This window comes from Pholcus phalangioides, unplaced genomic scaffold, assembly GCF_987345545.1.
Source record: "Pholcus phalangioides strain wild (caught in Gottingen) unplaced genomic scaffold, Ppha-v1.0 ptg000041l_1, whole genome shotgun sequence".
Classification (NCBI taxonomy): domain Eukaryota; kingdom Metazoa; phylum Arthropoda; class Arachnida; order Araneae; family Pholcidae; genus Pholcus; species Pholcus phalangioides.
The window spans coordinates 6,681,802-6,696,808 of NW_028301627.1; the positions used below are offsets into that span (position 1 = coordinate 6,681,802).

A 15,007-nucleotide genomic window follows, 5' to 3' on the forward strand; every position below is an offset into this window, starting at 1 on the left:
TGCTTCTTGATTTTTTTATGCATATTTTTTCATTTTTGGTATTTCGGAACTTTTTCAGAATTTTTAGTGCATATTTTGACATTTTTAGTGCATATTTTGGCAGTTTTAAGTACATATTTGCATGTTATTGGAGCATATTTTGCCACTTTTTAGTGCATGTAATCCGGGCTCTAGTAATGATTCATAGCAAAAATTTCAACTACCGTATACTTAATGGTATGACCAGACACATAGGCTTAAGCTCCGATATTTACCTTCGTGGGAAATTTCAAAGCTGATCTGGTCAAGCTTCTTGCAATAAAGGACTCCATCTTTGTCTGTGAAAGGATAACAGGAAATAAATTCTCATGTACACAAACATGGCAAAGCGAAAAAGCACGTGCGTTAATGTTGAAAAAATATATAATTGGCACTTGAACTGACCTGTTGATTCCCTTGGTTTGCAGAAGTCTTTGCTCTCTGTGTCCGTTTTATTTTCCAAGCCGTGTATCGAGAATACCAACGGAGAGCACGCTTCCCTCGTCAAACCTTAAAATGCACATGGAAAACATGGGTGTAAAGGCTCACATTTTGAACCCCCTATTTTTACATAATCTACTCACATGTTACTGATCTTTATGAGTATGAAATGATTATTGGAGAATATGGAGGGCGATATTATTCAAAAACTTACCATTGCATGGGTTAGGGTGGCTGAATGTCTTGGTTCCTGAGAAGAAAAGGAAATGAAGTCTCCAATTATAATCTGAAGAATGTCTTCAAAAATGAATTTATATGTATTAAAAATTTTTGAATGTCAAATGAATATGTCCATGTCGCTGTGACGCCTCTGACAAAGAAGGTTGGCGACGCTTCCAAGAACGCACAATTTGAAAAATACTGATTTAGCGTCATAAGTTTTGTATCTGAAGCATTTGGCGCCATAAATTTTTGTTACATTTAAGCCCTTAGCGTCGAAAGTTTTCGTGCATAAAATTTTTGGCACGTTGAAGCATTTCACGTCATAACTTTTTGTACCAGAAGTATTTGCCATCGTACGTTTTGGCATGGATTCGGTGTCACAATGTTGTTAATGGCTTACCTCCTACGGGTAGGACTTCACAGTTCTTCGGATCTGAATCGGGCGTGTTGGCCTTGTTGTGGCAAACCTGGATCTCTCCGCCACCAGTTGCCTGGACCTTTTTGAGAGAGAAGAAAACAATATCAAATTTCACTACTATTTTATTTTATTTTCCTCGCATTTTCATATTTCTGCTCAACCGCAGGCCAATTTCAGTAACGAGCAATCGCTTCTTACCTTGAAATTCATGTTGCTCAGACTCTTCTCGAAGTACTTCGGGTCCATTCTCCAGTATTGCTTCGAGTTCGTCGACACCCGTCCTATATACACGGATTCGGGTTCTTGGGCTCCCGTTTTACAGAATTCGTACTGTAATGCGGCGGGTGCTGGGGAAGGAAAATACCAAACCGTGAATGTAAGTATCGCTTGGCGTCATTATCATTGTTACTTGATTCATTTGAAAAATTCGAAAGAAAAACATTAGAAGGGAACTCACTAGCACATATCTTTGTAGCGAGTTCTTCTGCTACAGTCTTATCATCGCCAACGCCAGTCAGTATCGTGTTGTATTTGACGTTACCAGTGATCATCTTGACGATGCCCTCGTCTTTGCCAACGCCGAAGATCTGAGCATCTGGGGAAGAGAGAATCAATTGTCAATTAAGGCAGTGTTTTCCAGACTTTTCTGCGTTCCACGGACCCCTTGTACCGAGAGAACCGAGAGACACCCAGGCTCTACCACACAAGATGATTTCAGAACATTGTCCCGATGATGGAACTCGGGTGAGTCCGAAGATTTAATGCAATATGAAAATTCACAAATTAGGGGCCATTCAAGTATTACGTAAGCAGATTTTTAGCCATTTTTGACCCCCCCCCCTTGTCAGCAAAAGTCAGCAAAACACTGACCCCCCCCCCTTCCCCCCCCGGTCAGCAAAATTTCGTCAGCAGCTTAGAATATTTCATATCTTCAAACCCCCCCCCCCCCGTCGTCAAAAGTCGGCAAATCCGAAACCCCTCCCCCCGATGCTGACGTAATACTTTAATGACCCCTCCCCTTAGAGTTTGGAAAAAAAATTAGAGTTTGCCTGATTTTACTGTTCGCTAACGGGGAGTGAAATACATTAAAGCCCTATCTATTCCACGGGACCGGGGATCAGAAAAAGTGTCCGTTAAGAGAGGTTCCACTACTAATAAACCATACATGCACCTCGTCCATATTCTTCTGCGGAACTTGTAACGAATCGGTACATGTTGGAATGCGTGTGTTTGTGTTGTGAAACTAAATGTGAAGCTTGTTTCTGTGTAATGCTTGTTATATTGCTGCCATCTGCCTCCTATTTTTCGAACTATGAGCGAAGTGTTATGATGGAAGATTTTACTGTTGTAGGCCTGTTGCTGTCAGTGGCGAGACTTTTTAACGGGGAGGCAGGGACGTTCCACTACTACTAAACCACGCATGCACCTCGTCGATATTCCTCTGCGGAACCTCTAACGAATTAGTACATGCGGGAATGTGCGTGTACGCGTAGTGAAACCTGACGTGAAGTTTGTTTCTGAGTAATGCTTGTTACGTGTAGTGCTGCCGTCTACCACCAGTTTTTCTAACTATGAGTGAAGTGTAATGATTGAATAATCCCCCCCGCTTGTCAGCAAAATTTCGTCATCAGCTCTGCCCCTCTGAATCCTAACTCGTATTTTCACAAAGGGTGGTTGATTGATGACGTAAGCATTATCCAAACCCCCCTAACCCCTTGTCATCAAAAGTCAGCAAATCAGAAACCCTCTTCCCCCCGCCCCCCTTCTATGATGACGTAATAATTGAACGGCCCCTTATCGTTGTAGGCCTGTTGCTCTCTGTGACGAGACTTGGGGACGTTCCACTGGAGGCTTGACAAAATGAAAGCTGCGGATGCCTTGCATCCACAGAACAAAATCAGCGGACCCCTAAAAGCGCTAGAATTAATGCAGCGGACACTTTGTATCGGTAGAATTAATGCAGAGGATGCCTTGCATCGGTAAAAGGAATGCAACAGACCTCTTGTATCAGTAGAAGTAATGCCGCGGACCCCTTAATATCGGTGGAATGAATACAGTGGATGCGTCTTGTATCGAAAGAATGAAGACAACGGGTCCCTTGGGCTAATAAAATTATAAGACTACGGACTTTCTTTTCAGCATAATATTCAGTAAAGCCGGGTTTCCCTAGGAATAGGTTTTTTGCGCCACGTGAACCGAATTAGACCATTTTGCGCCGGCAGAAACGTGTTACGTAATCACGCTACGCGTCTGTGTTTTCCTAGCGTGGCACATCAGATCAGGACGGCTATATTATAGTATATGGCCTTGGCATCATCTACTCTGTCCTCTGCATGCTCCGGTTTGAAGGGAAGGGAAAGAAAACACACAAGAGAGTGAAGAGAAAATCGGCAAAACGCGCGGGCGCACAACGCATTTGACTCCTCCAGAAGCAGTCCGCCAATCACGCCCGACGTAAAGCGCTGTCTTGAGCCGCGTTGCGCTCTGTAGGAAAAAATGTCGTACTGATTTTCTTATTGGTGAGTGGACGGCGTGTCGCGCTGGGCGAATCACGTTGCGCGCGGCACAGAAAACCTGCTCCTAGGAAAACCCGGCTTAATTCAGTATATGCAGAACTGAAAATGAGTTTGATTGCTTTCTCGTTCAAGCTCGCGGACCCCGGGTTAAGAAAAACCTGATTTAAGAACAGTTTTAACGCAATTCGATTCGATACATTTTTCTTTTCAAATGTGAAAATGGCCACTATAGTTCATTTGGTATCGATTGAAAACTCTAATATAAAGAAAATAATTATGAAAAGACTAGTTACCCATGTTATTGACGCGGAGCTTGGTCATGGCGTTTTCTATCTCTCGTGTGTTTTGCTCATCAGTGTACTTGAAGAAGATCACGACCTGCAATTGAAGCAAACAAACACTCAGTGAAAGTCGCGTGATTAGTGGCGGATTTGTATGGTGTAAGGGACCGTTTTTCAACCGGTAGTCCGCGGACCACCTGTGGTCTGCGTATAGGTGAAGTTAGACTTCAAAGATTGGGGGAGGGGGTTACGATGATGATGATGATGTCAATTCTTATGTATGCATATACATGAGATCAGTTGGCTCAGTCATTTACGCTGGGGGAGCATTGTCCCCCCCCCACCCCCACCCGTATCTCTTCCCATGGGTCCATGATGATTGATTGTACAAGTGGTCTGCAGGCTGCCTTGATAAATTAGTTCGAATTGAATGAAATATTATTCAATTGTTGTCATCGATATTAGTAGAGCTTATGGGTTCCTAATAAAAAGAATTAGCCATTCACCGTATCTCGTCGGGAAATACACTGGAACCTACTATCCTGAAAACCAATTGTGGCCGAAAAATGTCAATTTCGAAAATTTTGCTAATTATTGCTGAAAGTACTAAAGCGCAGGCAAATAAAAAGCCGTTACATATCGCAGTGAGCAAAAATGCATTTCATGAAGAAAAAAAACATTAATCAAGTTAGTGCGGCCATGTTTCATATTTAAAGAAGAAATTCCGTCACGTGGAGCTAATCCAATACAGCTATTATACTTATAATAGCCCTGTATCATACGTTGGCGATGGGAAAAAAAAATGGATTTGGCGCCTACCAAACCATCTTACATCACCACATCGAAATTTTGGTCAGGGATCTCCTGCCACTTCGGGCTTTGGCAGTAACTTATATATACAGGGTGGCATAACATATATATTGCACACGTGATTCCTTGTGAAAAGCTAACGTAGGAAAGTGTTTTATCCGACCTATAATTAATGAGTTATAACTCTTTCAAAATTAATGACGTCGCTCCTAAATCCTGCCAAATTCACCAATCGTGCACCGAAAGTATATGAAAGGATGATGCCACTCTCCGCTTACCTCGTTAACCGAATCGAAATTTGTTCAAAATTTTTGCTCGTTATGCGAATTGCTCGTTAACCGAAGTTCCACTGTAGGTCAAAGTTCAGCTAACACTATCATTTTTTAGTGCCCTTCTTTTACAAATTTTGTATAATAAAGCAAGGATGGTGCAGGGCCACAACCACAAAAATTTTATGGATATTCAAATGTAATAAAAATCAACTGAAATTATTCTTCCTATAAAAGGAACCCGAAAATATTCTGCTACTGTATTCTGTGTTTTTGGTGATAGTGACCCTGAGTTTCGTTACCCACTACTCTGCACCATCATGGCGAGCGAGATAAACATTCCCTCCTAAATTGTAGCTCGGTTGGTGACACCATACTCAGAATCAGAAGCTTACAAACACTGGAGTACAGCTGTCTGAAATCTCATGATAAAATAATCCTGCCAATTAAACATCGAAAACTGATGTGATTTCAGTTATGATTGATTACGGAAATTAAAGCACATTCATCATTACATAATTGCACATTATGTAATGTAATCGCATGGTTGTTATCATAAAGCACATCATTCTAGTCAAAGCACACAGACAAATCGAGATTGTCCCGAAAACGGGACCTATGGTCACCATTTGTAAGGGGGGTCGCGCTTCAAAAAGTTAGGAGAAACCACTGCTCTACAGCTTGGGTGCTCGACCTTTACGAGAGTACGGGGCACTTCATTGGTCTTAAAACATGTCGCGGGCCACTTCATTATTCTTAAAACATGTCGCGAGTCACTTCATTATTCTTAAAACATGTCGCGGGCCACTTGAGTGGTCTGCATATGTGTCATATGAGTAATGTGGAACTGTGTCGCAGGTCACTCAAGTGATCTGGAGCAAGTGATCTGCTTTCTGATTGAATCGTTGTTATTATTTATCTGTTTCCACCAGTCGCACCTTCATCAAGCTACCATTTTTGAATCTTTCACTGAAAAGCCATTTTACGCGCAACAATTTCGGTGAAACTTCAAAAAACTCCAAAAAAATATTGCCGTTTTATTGATCAAAATGTGATCTGATCAAAACGACAACATAAAATAACGATCACGCAGTGAAGACATACGCACTGTATGCGTCTTCGTTCAAAAAACTTGGACTTGATAGTGAAGATAAACAAATTGCCACATTTTGCCAAAAAAAGTGTTGATTTATGGCTAAAATAAATTTCAAACAGATCTCTCATTTGGCTAACTAGCATTTTATAAATCTGGTGGTAAATTTACCAGCATACAGGCACGAAGCTGACATGTAAGTTATTTTTTTTTTAGTTCCCGGATTATATACAAATGCATATTTTGGCCTTTTTTTTAACAATAATGCATACACAGTCAAACCTCGTTAGTGCGTCACCCGGTTAACACGTCACTCCGCTTACCGGGATCACTTTTTGGAAGTCCCTATTATCTTCAGGCAAGAAATGGCGCAGCTATGGCTTACTCCGTTTAATGAGTCACTCCGCATATCAAGTCATGTTTTTGCTCTCCCAAGAGTGACTCATTAACGAGGTTTGACTGTAAATGCATAAAATCAAAGAATTTTCAGTATAAGTGCATATTTTCGAAGGTTTATTTTTAAGCCACTCAATTTACTTTATAATTTTTCAAGTAAATATTGCTCATAATGTTTTCATAACATCCCCCCCCCCCCACAGGTGAAATTTTAAAAAGAAAATCGATTCGAAAAATACTTTTTCAATATGTTGTATTAATGAAAAAGTATTTTTTTCGAATATTAACCGTTTTATTAAAAATGCCTGAATGAAAAAATATGTAGAAGTTGTTTGTATATGTGGTACATTATGTACATATGTGACGGTTATTTGTTAATTTTGTTTTTGTTAATGAATACAAAAATGCTATTTTGCATTTTAAAAACGCATTTGTTTTTTTTTTGGCGTGGTGATTTTTTAATGCATATTTTCTCATTTTTGGTACATATTTCGGAATGTTTGACTTTTTCAAGATTTTAGTGCGTATTTCTGGGGTATTTAATGGATATTTGGAATTTTCAGTTGCATATTTTAGCATTTTCAGTACATATTTTAGTATTTTCAGTACATATTTTAGCATTTTCAGAACATATTTTAGCATTTTCAGTACATATTTTAGCATTTTCAGTGCATATTTTAGCATTTTAAGTGCATATTGTGGTATTTTACGTGCCTATTTTTGCATTTTCAGGTGCATATTTGCATTTTTAAGTGCATATTTTCATATTTTTAGAGCATATTTGGCCACTTTTTTAGTGCATATAATCCGGGCTCTAGATATACATAATGATAAAGTTATAATACCACACTAGATGGACAGAAGAAGCGCCAATCGTGAAAGAAGAAGGCTGAACTTGGCTTCTATTGGGATTGATTATTTCAGTTAATTTTCAAGAAGTGACAACCCGCTGCTGGCGGAGAAATGTACTTTCACTCAGAGTTTGGCGCATAACTGACCGTTAGAAAAATGGTCACGAAATTTCAAAACCTTATAACTCACTTAATATTCGTCCAATCCAAACATGGAAAAACACTTTCCATAATAGTTTTTCACAAGGAATCACGTGCGTAATTATTGAGTTGTCGATTGTTACCACCCTGTATATAGATTGGAGAGTATACAATTGTTTTTTTGAATACCTTTCCAGGTGCTCCATTCATCTGATGTTGCTCCCTCTTCTTGTTTTCCAGGAGCTTCGTCACGAAATCGATGACCTTGTCGAATTGGACTTGCGCACCATTTCCTGACGAGAGGATGAAAAGAAATTACGTTGGTCTATATATGCATCGCGGAATATACAAACTGATTTGCAACAAAAAACAACAACAATAGATTTGCAACAAAAGTATCTACCTGGTTCCCTCTGTGTAATCTGGCAGGCAAGACAAGCTTTAGAAGATGTCACTGGCATGAACAGAAGATCGTTTGTCTCTGCAGACTCTTGATTGCTGATGACTGTCACGCTGCTGCCATTCTGCCACATGTCGATCATGTTTGCTAGGTACCTAACGGACGATACACACAATTTGAATTTTACATCAGAAATTTAAAAAAAAAAAAAAGAGTGGAAGATAAAAAAAAAGAAAGAAAACGAAAGTGTTATGTTTTTACCCAATTGTATTCTGTTGCTTCTCGAAGTATTCATTCTTTGCAGAATCAAGAACTATGATGACGTCATCGGGATTTTCACAAGATTCTTTTCTGGTATCTGGAAAGTAAAGGGAAAAAATGAAATACACTCATTGCCATAAAAATTTGCGCACCGAGAAATAATTGTGGGATCGAAACGAAAGTTGGCCCGAAGGTACATGTCAGGCAGATATGCAAATGATTAGAAATGCAGCGTGATTGCGCATTGCGTAATGCCACTAGAGGGCGTTGAACTTCGTTCTCCTTGGAGTATAAAACAGGTAAGCAGAGCTTGCTGGAGTGTATTTAATCGTTTGCAAAGGAAATGCTGAGGTAGACATGCCGTTACGCCGCCGTCGAAGACCATATGAGCAGTTGTCAGAGTTCGATAGGGGAAGAATCATCGGGATGATGGAAGCTGGGTGGTCAGCTCGGCGAGTAGCTCGTCAACTAGGCCGTTCTGATTTTACTGTGAGGAGGTGTTGGGACCAGTGGACAGAAGAGACGTCATTTACACGGCGACCAGGTTCAGGACGCCCTCGACAGACCAGTCGTCGAGAAGACCGTCACATCATCCGAAACGCACGCGTAGAGCCAACTGCCTCATTGGCCGCTATCCAGACACAGGCAGCAGCTTCACTACGGGCCCCTGTGTTTTCCCGAACCATCGCTAGGCGCCTGGCTGAAGGACATCTGGTATCGCGGCGCCCATTACGCGTGCTGCCAATGACACCCACCCACCAACGCCTCCGTTTGGAGTGGTGTCGAGCACGACGGGATTGGACTGCAACGGAATGGAACCAGGTCGCCTTCAGCGACGAATCGAGATTCAACTTGAGCAGTGATGACAATCGTGTTCGTGTGTGGAGGCCCCGTGGTGAACGCTTCAATCCTGCCTTCGCTTTACAGCGACACACCGCTCCCACAGCTGGTGTCATGGTATGGGGTGCCATTGCTTACGATACACGGTCACCCCTAATATTGATCCATGGCACAATGACAGCCCAGCGGTACGTCCATAACATCCTTCAGCCACATGTGTTGCCACTCATGGCAGGGCTCCCGGGAGCCATTTTTCAACAAGACAATGCTAGGCCACACACAGCAAGGATGTCACAAGACTGCCTCCGCCACATTACCACCCTTCCCTGGCCTGCTCTATCCCCAGATTTGTCACCAATCGAGCATATCTGGGATCATTTGGGACGGCAAGTTGGACACCCTACGAGGTTGGTCGAACTAGAGGCGCATTTACAGCAACTGTGGAACGAGATGTCTCAGGACATCATACGGAACTTGTATGCCTCAATGCTTGCTCGTATCGCATCGTGCATTCGCGCTAGAGGGGGTCCAACAGAGTACTAAAACTTCTGTTCATCTGTACTTTTTTCTGCAATAAATGATCCTTTTTCTCGGATTTTCTAATCACTTACTTATATCAACGTAGTACTTACATGTGTAAAATTTCGTTTCATTTTGATGACTTCTTCTGGGTGCGTAAATTTTTATGGCAATGAGTGTATATAGTGGAATTGGTGATTTGTGAAGTTTGGAAAGTGAGGGAAATGTCCGGCTAAAATCCACGAAGTATGCAAATATCGGACCTTGTAAAATCGGTTGATACCACTCTTGCATACTTTGAAATTTGTGATCTTTGCTGAACAGCATTCGCTCTATTAGTGAGTACATTCGTTTTAGAGCAGTGGTCAGGGACGATCATGAATTATCGACCAATCGGCATCTTGTCAGTACGGTTTAAAAGGCCAGGTCGACACCAAAGTTATGGTACCTACACTTGAATCTGCATTGGACGAAGCTCGACAAAAAACACGAGCAGGTTGTCGATGTGGATTTTGAGCAACGAGTGTGAAAGGGGCGAAGGATAAGAAAGACGCGATGATATGAATTACCATTGTGTTTGGTGTTCAATTAGATTTGAGAAAGCCTTTGACTCGGTATTGTGTGACATGTGTTGTAGTTAGAGCTGTATAGACGCATGTGATACAGAAAATCTATGACAAAGCGACACTGCAACAATTCTTTTGGACGAATGAAAGGTAATTCTTGGAAAAGTAAGCAGTAATGCTATTTCACACACCAAAACTATTTACTGATGGTTTGAATTTGAAGTACATATTTATATAGAAAACTAGATTAGAATATCGAAGAAATCAGGATAAATGTGAAATCTCTTGACAATTCACGTTTTACCTATGGCATCGTTACCATGAGTAAAATAATCAAGATGTACTGGAAGAAATGAAGCAAGAACTGGTGAAGGCAAGCATCCAAGTGAAAGCGAACCTGCTGAAAATAGAAAACTGCGTTCAATTTGAATATTTTGCTCAACAATACAGAAGCAGTCTTTCTTACGAAACTACGTGTACCCGAGACGACGAATAAGTATGAATACAAACATCGAAAATGAAATAAACGAAATAATCAGAATTGCATTCAGCACTTTTGGTAGAAACTGATTCCGAAAGGCAATATCCTCTTATACGATCTCCTGTTTCTAATTATATTGTGGGTATGTATGGCTTAATTCCAGCCCTTCTAGCACATACCTTGAAGTTCAAGCTTCTTATTGATTCAGGTAGAATGCGGTTCGTAATGATATTACCTGAGAAAACAAGCGAATACAAACGAAGATTGACGAAGCGCCCTTGAAAAAATAACTAATTTTTAATATATATTCAAAAATTTAATAGTTAAAAATGATATATTTTAAGATATCAAAATGTAAGGGTATATTGAAAATAATCTTTTCATAATTCATTTTTAAACGCAACACATTGAATTGTATGAAAGCCCACGTATGTGTACCTTCGACGTTCAGCGGTAAATTTAAGCGTGATTATACCAAAGTATCTCATCTCAAATACTAGGTTAAGCCATCATGCCTGAAAAATGGAGTATTCAATTGGTGTGCTATCAACACTTGATTTATGGGTGGTAACGCATGAACAGTCGCAAAAAATGATACAAAGACTATTAGCCAACACTAAGGACGAACATGTAAACGCAGTCAAACTCGGTTATAATGACCAAGTTTTTCATCGACCTCTGCTATAACGTCAAAAATGGGTGGTCTCGACTGATTTCCATATAGACTAATGACAATGAACCTTGCTTGTAACGTCAGTAAAATGCGTTGATCCCGGATAAGGACACTTTTTCGACCAGTAGAAATATTCTATTATATATGCAACAGTTTTCCAAAGAAATTATTGTAATTTAGAGTTCAGCACATGAGAGAATGTTTATCTGTTGGTCTACTGATTTCTAATCATAAAAAAATTACATGTTTGACGGCTCGACTTGGTTATTGGTATGGCCCATAAACGGGACAATCCACATTTTCCCCTTAATTTTGTCCAACTTTTTATAAAAATGTCCCTTTTTACAATGAAGCTTACGTTAAATCACGATCTTCACTTAAATCCGGTGGGATGGAGGACAGACACGAAACGAATCAATTGGATGAGAAGCCGAACAAAGTCATGTGTTGTCGTGGGAAGAATTAAACTTTTGGAATGGAAACTCGGATTAACGCATTTCACAAAGACAGGACAACAAACAGATGGACCACAAATATTGTGAACTGCCCCCGAAATGTTAAAAATCCAAAAAGACGCGCCAAACAAGAAAGAACGATGAGGTATGAAAGATCTGAAAATGAATAGAGAACTGTAATGATCAGACAGATGGCGCTTCGAGCTCGAACTTTCGTCGAGAGGAGGGTTAGTTGTTGCTAAAAAGTGGATGGTTGACTGTCATGATGGATGGTGGTTGGTGTGTTAATATGTGTGTGTACATTTTTTTGTTCTTCTTTAGTTGTTAAATGTGCATTAAATGTGTTTGTCCGTCAAGAACGATATCTCATGTCACGACTTTTAACCCCTTCAAGCGGCATTGGTGAGATATTAACGGACCAGCCACTTTTTACAGTTTGCCTCCTCAAAAGCAGGCCCGTCATTTGGGGGGGAGGGGCGGGGCTTTCGAAAATACACTAAAAATGGTATATATATATATATATATATACAAATATATATACATACATTGAGAGCATGTGCTTTGCCCCCCCCTGGAAAAGGTTTGCTTCCCCCCCCCCGGAAGAAGTTGAAATGACGGCCCTGCTCAAAAGCCTGTTATTGACAACCCCAGGGCCGCAACTAGATACGTCATCATCCGCACCAGCAGCGAGCATGTGTTTTTGAGCCCTTGTGTAATGTAGAAGAAGCAGTTACACAGTGAATTCGGCGACGCCGGCAGTCCTGCATCCGGGACACCAGAACCGCCTACTCCTCCCTAGTTGCGGCCCTGGGCAAGCCCATATATTTTGTAAAGTTGGTTTCTGAATGGAAGAATTTTCTCTACGCCCTCTCAGTTTGCACCCGCCGAAAATAGGAAGAAAGTCTATTTCATTGAAAAAGACATGGCATTTTGAAGGGGCTGCAGTGATTTCTGCTGTGCCACTTTAATGGTTAACCACTCGAAATACGAATTCATTTCTTCATTCATTCATTCAATTTTCTTGTAAAATCGCAACCACAATAGAAATATATATGTTGAGAAAGATCTTACCTGATGGCTTTTCAGAGTTGCAATAAAGTTCAAGAGCTAGAGAAAGACAGAAGAGAAAATATTTTGTATTCAGAAGCCACTATTCATTGAAAAGCTCTATTACACATATGATGGTCATTCTAATATTAACATCTAAGAACATTCTTATATGTAATATATATATATATACTTGATTCCAGTTGAAGAAATTTATCCCGGTTGTTCTCTAATTGTTCTTTCGTGTTGGAAATAACTTTCGAAAATCTGGAGGGCATCTGAGCGAGACCTACTGCAACATATGCTTCGGTCATGTTGTTGAAATAATCTTGGTTGTCGTTAGCGAACTTTTGACGACGGCACACCGAAGCCCTCTTTGTCGGTTCCGACAGCGATTGCACACCCTGGTAGCTGTAGTACTGCCTCAATATCTCGCTCAGAGTCCTGTCGGTGAAAGATTCCTTGTTTGCTGCGATGACGCTTCCCAGAAAAGCACCTAAGTTAGAATACACAGAGCCGAATGAGATTTTTTTTTTTTTTTTTCAATTAGGTAGAAACTATGGAACCGCGTGATTATAGAAATAAAAACAAGAAGAGGCCAGTATATATTCTGATATCGGTGACTGGCTGGCCTACTCACCATCGAAACCACCTCTCATGGATGAATAACTGTAAAGATATCCGGAGTCCCTTGGCACCTCATACACCGTAGGGCACAGTTCCGGTTTCGGATAATATTGTGGCTGAGCATTCCTCACATATTTCCATTCCCCATTAGGATAGAGTCCTTTGACTGCAGAAGGAGCCAATACTGACGATACAACAGGTTCTGAAAGGGAGAAAAAAAACAATAAAATAAATTATTATTAGCTCAATGAAGGTACCGCTGTATTTGAGTGGGTTCATCCCTCCCAACTTTTAACTCATACACTGCTCAAAACAATTAGGGGAGCACATGGTTTTAACAAAATTACACAAAGATGTATACCGATAAGTAACATAAAATGAATCATCCATAATTTAAAGCCTAGCAGGAAACGAAAGAAGAAAACTTCATATGCAAATCAAAGTTCATGACGTCAAAAACCAGAAAAAGGAGATAAGGGCAGAAATCGGGATGTTGCGGAAACGTCTGTTTTACTGCCGTAACTGTGAAATTCGATTGCGCAGTATTGTTCTTTTGAGACAAGGTGACTTGAGGATGTCTCAACAACGTGATTTACCGGAATCCATGGCATGGCATGTTATAGGCAGACTGGAATCCGGGCAAACACAACGTAGTGCCGTTGGAGTCGCCAGAAGTGTTGTTGCAACGCTGTTGGGAATCGATTCCAAGAAACAGGAAATGTTAGACGTCGACCAGGGCAAGGTCGGCCACGCGCCACTACAGCAACTGATGACCGGTATGTACGGTTAACAGCCCGTCGAAACAGAACAGAGAATGCTACGCAGCTGCAAAGACGGTTGCTCTTGGCAACAGGACGAAGGGTGTCCAGCCAAACAGTACGTAATCGGCTTCATGAGGGAGGGCTCTATGCACGTAGGCCAATGGTCTGCATTCCGTTGACCCCACGCCACCGTGCAGCCCGAAGAAGATGGGCTGCTGAACATCGAGATTGGGAGCATCATGACTGGAGCCAAGTGCTGTTTACAGACGAGTCCCGATTTAGTCTGGAGTGTGACAACCGACGTGTTCTGGTATGGAGGGACAGGGGCACTCGAAATAACCCCGCATTCGTTCGTGAAAGGTCACAATACAGGCGAGCTGGTTGGATGGTATGGGGTGGAATCAGCATAGGCGGACGTACGGACCTGCATATCATTCGGAATGGCACTTTGACGTCCCGAAGGTATGCAGACGAGATACTGCGACCTCATGTCATCCCTTACGCTGGAGCCATTGGAGATTCCTTTGTTTTCCAGGATGATAATGCCCGACCGCATAGAGCTCGTCTGGTGGAGAACATGCTTGAAGCTGAGACAATACAGCGTATGGAATGGCCAGCGTGCTCTCCTGACCTGAGTCCAATCGGACGACGCATTGCTGCGCGACCAAGGCCGCCTGTTACTGTCCGAGACTTGCAGATTGCACTTCTTGAGGAGTGGAACAGTATTCCCCAAAGTCTGATCGATAACCTCATCGCATCCATGGCGAACAGGTGTGCAGCAGTCTTAGGTGTTCGAGGAGACCACACGCCCTATTAAAACTCATGCATCATGTCTAAACAGTACTTTTTTTTATCGTTTACATGTAACCAAATTGTTGCCCTAAATCATCTTTTCATGTTTTTTCCATATTTTCAAAGAAT

At 41.3% G+C, this 15,007-nt stretch overlaps 1 protein-coding gene across 4 annotated transcripts in view; it reads right to left on the reverse strand.

Moving 5' to 3' along the window:
• The window catches only part of LOC149065186 (uncharacterized), a 33,286-nt gene that overhangs the window by 3,646 nt on the left and 14,633 nt on the right, over positions 1 to 15,007 (reverse strand). For all 4 annotated transcript variants that reach the window (XM_089254506.1, XM_089254504.1, XM_089254507.1 and 1 more), the window contains exons 6-18: positions 13,339 to 13,527; positions 12,892 to 13,194; positions 12,723 to 12,758; positions 8,118 to 8,214; positions 7,860 to 8,011; positions 7,646 to 7,749; positions 3,909 to 3,993; positions 1,557 to 1,694; positions 1,298 to 1,446; positions 1,082 to 1,178; positions 674 to 709; positions 424 to 528; positions 255 to 317 (exon numbers count right to left, since the gene is read on the reverse strand). In XM_089254506.1, the coding sequence (XP_089110632.1) occupies positions 255 to 317; positions 424 to 528; positions 674 to 709; positions 1,082 to 1,178; positions 1,298 to 1,446; positions 1,557 to 1,694; positions 3,909 to 3,993; positions 7,646 to 7,749; positions 7,860 to 8,011; positions 8,118 to 8,214; positions 12,723 to 12,758; positions 12,892 to 13,194; positions 13,339 to 13,527 (1,554 nt within the window). The remainder of the gene's footprint in view (positions 1 to 254; positions 318 to 423; positions 529 to 673; positions 710 to 1,081; positions 1,179 to 1,297; positions 1,447 to 1,556; positions 1,695 to 3,908; positions 3,994 to 7,645; positions 7,750 to 7,859; positions 8,012 to 8,117; positions 8,215 to 12,722; positions 12,759 to 12,891; positions 13,195 to 13,338; positions 13,528 to 15,007) is intronic.